General features: G+C 25.1%; 1 protein-coding gene across 1 annotated transcript; it reads left to right on the forward strand.

Annotated features, from left to right (window-relative positions):
* The first annotated feature begins 310 nt into the window (after nucleotides 1–310).
* Nucleotides 311–1929, forward strand: LOC111616137 (ras-related protein Rab-2-like). The gene has a single exon (XM_023357562.1). The coding sequence runs from the start codon at nucleotides 692–694 to the stop codon at nucleotides 1100–1102; it is 411 nt and encodes a 136-aa protein (XP_023213330.1). The 5' UTR covers nucleotides 311–691; the 3' UTR covers nucleotides 1103–1929.
* Nucleotides 1930–2192: the final 263 nt, after the last annotated feature.

Here is a 2192-nt window from a genome sequence, read left to right on the forward strand (position 1 = left end):
AAATAAATTGTAGTATGCTTGTCTTTGTTGAAATTTTCACCTCAAAAATGCAGATTCTAGATTTAGTTGATGTAACTATTGATGCAGATAACTGTAGCTATGGTATCAGAAATATTATATATTACCATTTTATCATTAATTTATTAAATTAGAAAAAATAGACAATCAAAATTTAAAATCTATAACAATAAATTTATTATTTTAATAATAAAAGCATGTGTGTTGCAGAAAAGAAAAATGTTTTAAAATTTTACTTTGATCGATTAAATTAATACAATAGCTAATCTGGAGTTTAAAATATATATAAAAAATTCTTAGTTGCTGTAGACCTTACAGATTATATAGTTTTCTTCCATAAACAATTTTAGTATTATGTAAGTTGTTATGGATTAAATAGTTCAATAAGGAAATTTATAATTTTCACCAAATACAAAACTACCTGAATGAAATGGAAATATCATAAAATTTTTATTACAATTCACCATATTAGTTATAACTTAAAAACTGGCATATCTTGGAGTCAAGACTTGGAATGCAGACAATTCTCATTTGAAAAAATATAGTAAGATTTATAATGAAAAAATTCGGCAACTATAAGTTCTTAAAAATAAAACTTTTATGCATTCATTTTCACAAAAATTAATCTAAGTTTTTTTTAATTTCACAGTTGCAGTTATGGGATACAGGTGGCATGGAACGAGTTGCATCCATCACTAGTAGTTATTATAAATTTGCAGAAGCTGCAATTCTAGTATTCAGCTTTGATAATCCTGATTCATTCAATATTCTCTCTCAGCATCTTTTGGATATCGTTAGCTATGCCGAAAATGCAAAAATTTTTTTATGTGGAAATAAAATAGATTTGGTACATCATATGGATATAACTGATTCAGATATAGAAGCTTTTTGTGAACAGTGTCATAATTTGATCAGTGGTGTGTATAAGACGTCGTGCAAGACGGGTGCTGGAATAGAAGAAATGTTCACAGATATTGCTCGTCAGTTGGTGCTCACTTGTCGTGTAAAAGATATGGAAGATGTAGCTAAAGATTCTTTCAAGGTCACCGCTCAAGACGAACCCCAAGAATCTTGTTCATGCTAGTCATTTTATTCAAAATATAAGAAATCATAGCTTTAGTAAATTTGTTTATTACAAAGAATTTTTTAAATTATGTACAGATTTTTAAGATTTCTGTACATACTGTAAAGTACTATGTTTTGTATATTGCTGCAGATCTCTAATTATCCATGATTTACATTTTGAAAATTAAAAACAAAAAAACTTGTAGTGCTATTGAAGTAGTAATAATTGTTTTGCTGTTAATTTCTGCTTAATAATGTTTGAGTAAACAAGACTTATCTAGAGAATAAGTTAGAAAATATACAAAACATGATACTGATATTGGAAATCAAACAGAAAATTATTTGAATTAATTGCAATTTTTGCAAAATGTTCCTAATTTGACTGATTAATTTATCATAGATAATCTGTTAATTATAATTTCAAGCTGCAGTTTGAAATGATTTCAATATATTTAATTAAATGTTAAATATCCAAGATTTAAGAAAGTAAATTAGTATTAAAAAAGATTAATGATATTTTACATTAATCTTGATATCTGAATAAACTCATTTCCATATAGATAGATATCAATATATAGAAATTGCCGAAATATTTTTTTAAAGTAAAGACGAAAAATGAAATTAGCATATATTTGATTTTACTACAATCACAACATTGTTCTACTTAGGTAAGGGTGCATTGAGCTTGAATTTTACTAGAAATTATTATTTTTAATGTTTTTATGTGAAGTACAGTATTGTAAAGTATAAACTAAATGTAAAAAAATTTCTTCCATTAATGTATTTTTCTCTAAATGTTAAAGTGATGTATGAGATTAAAATTTATTAATACATTTGCATTTATAACCATGAAGAAAATGTCTTTTCATTTTTTAATATCAATGTGTACAAATTATTTAAATGACATGAAGATTGGTGAAAGCAAATGTAATTTACTTAAATAATTTTTTTTACTAGAATTAAACCTATTTAGAATTATTTAATAATAATTGTTTTTAACTATCTGGAGGCTTTTTATGACTATCAAGATATTCTCTAACTTTTCTCCATATTTCTCCTGGTTCATCCACACGAGGTATCTAATTAAAAATAGATTTAGAAAGTCAGGT

The sequence above is a fragment of the Centruroides sculpturatus genome, unplaced genomic scaffold (assembly GCF_000671375.1).
Source record: "Centruroides sculpturatus isolate CEXI.00-Female unplaced genomic scaffold, Cexi_2.0 scaffold2755, whole genome shotgun sequence".
NCBI classification, from domain to species: domain Eukaryota; kingdom Metazoa; phylum Arthropoda; class Arachnida; order Scorpiones; family Buthidae; genus Centruroides; species Centruroides sculpturatus.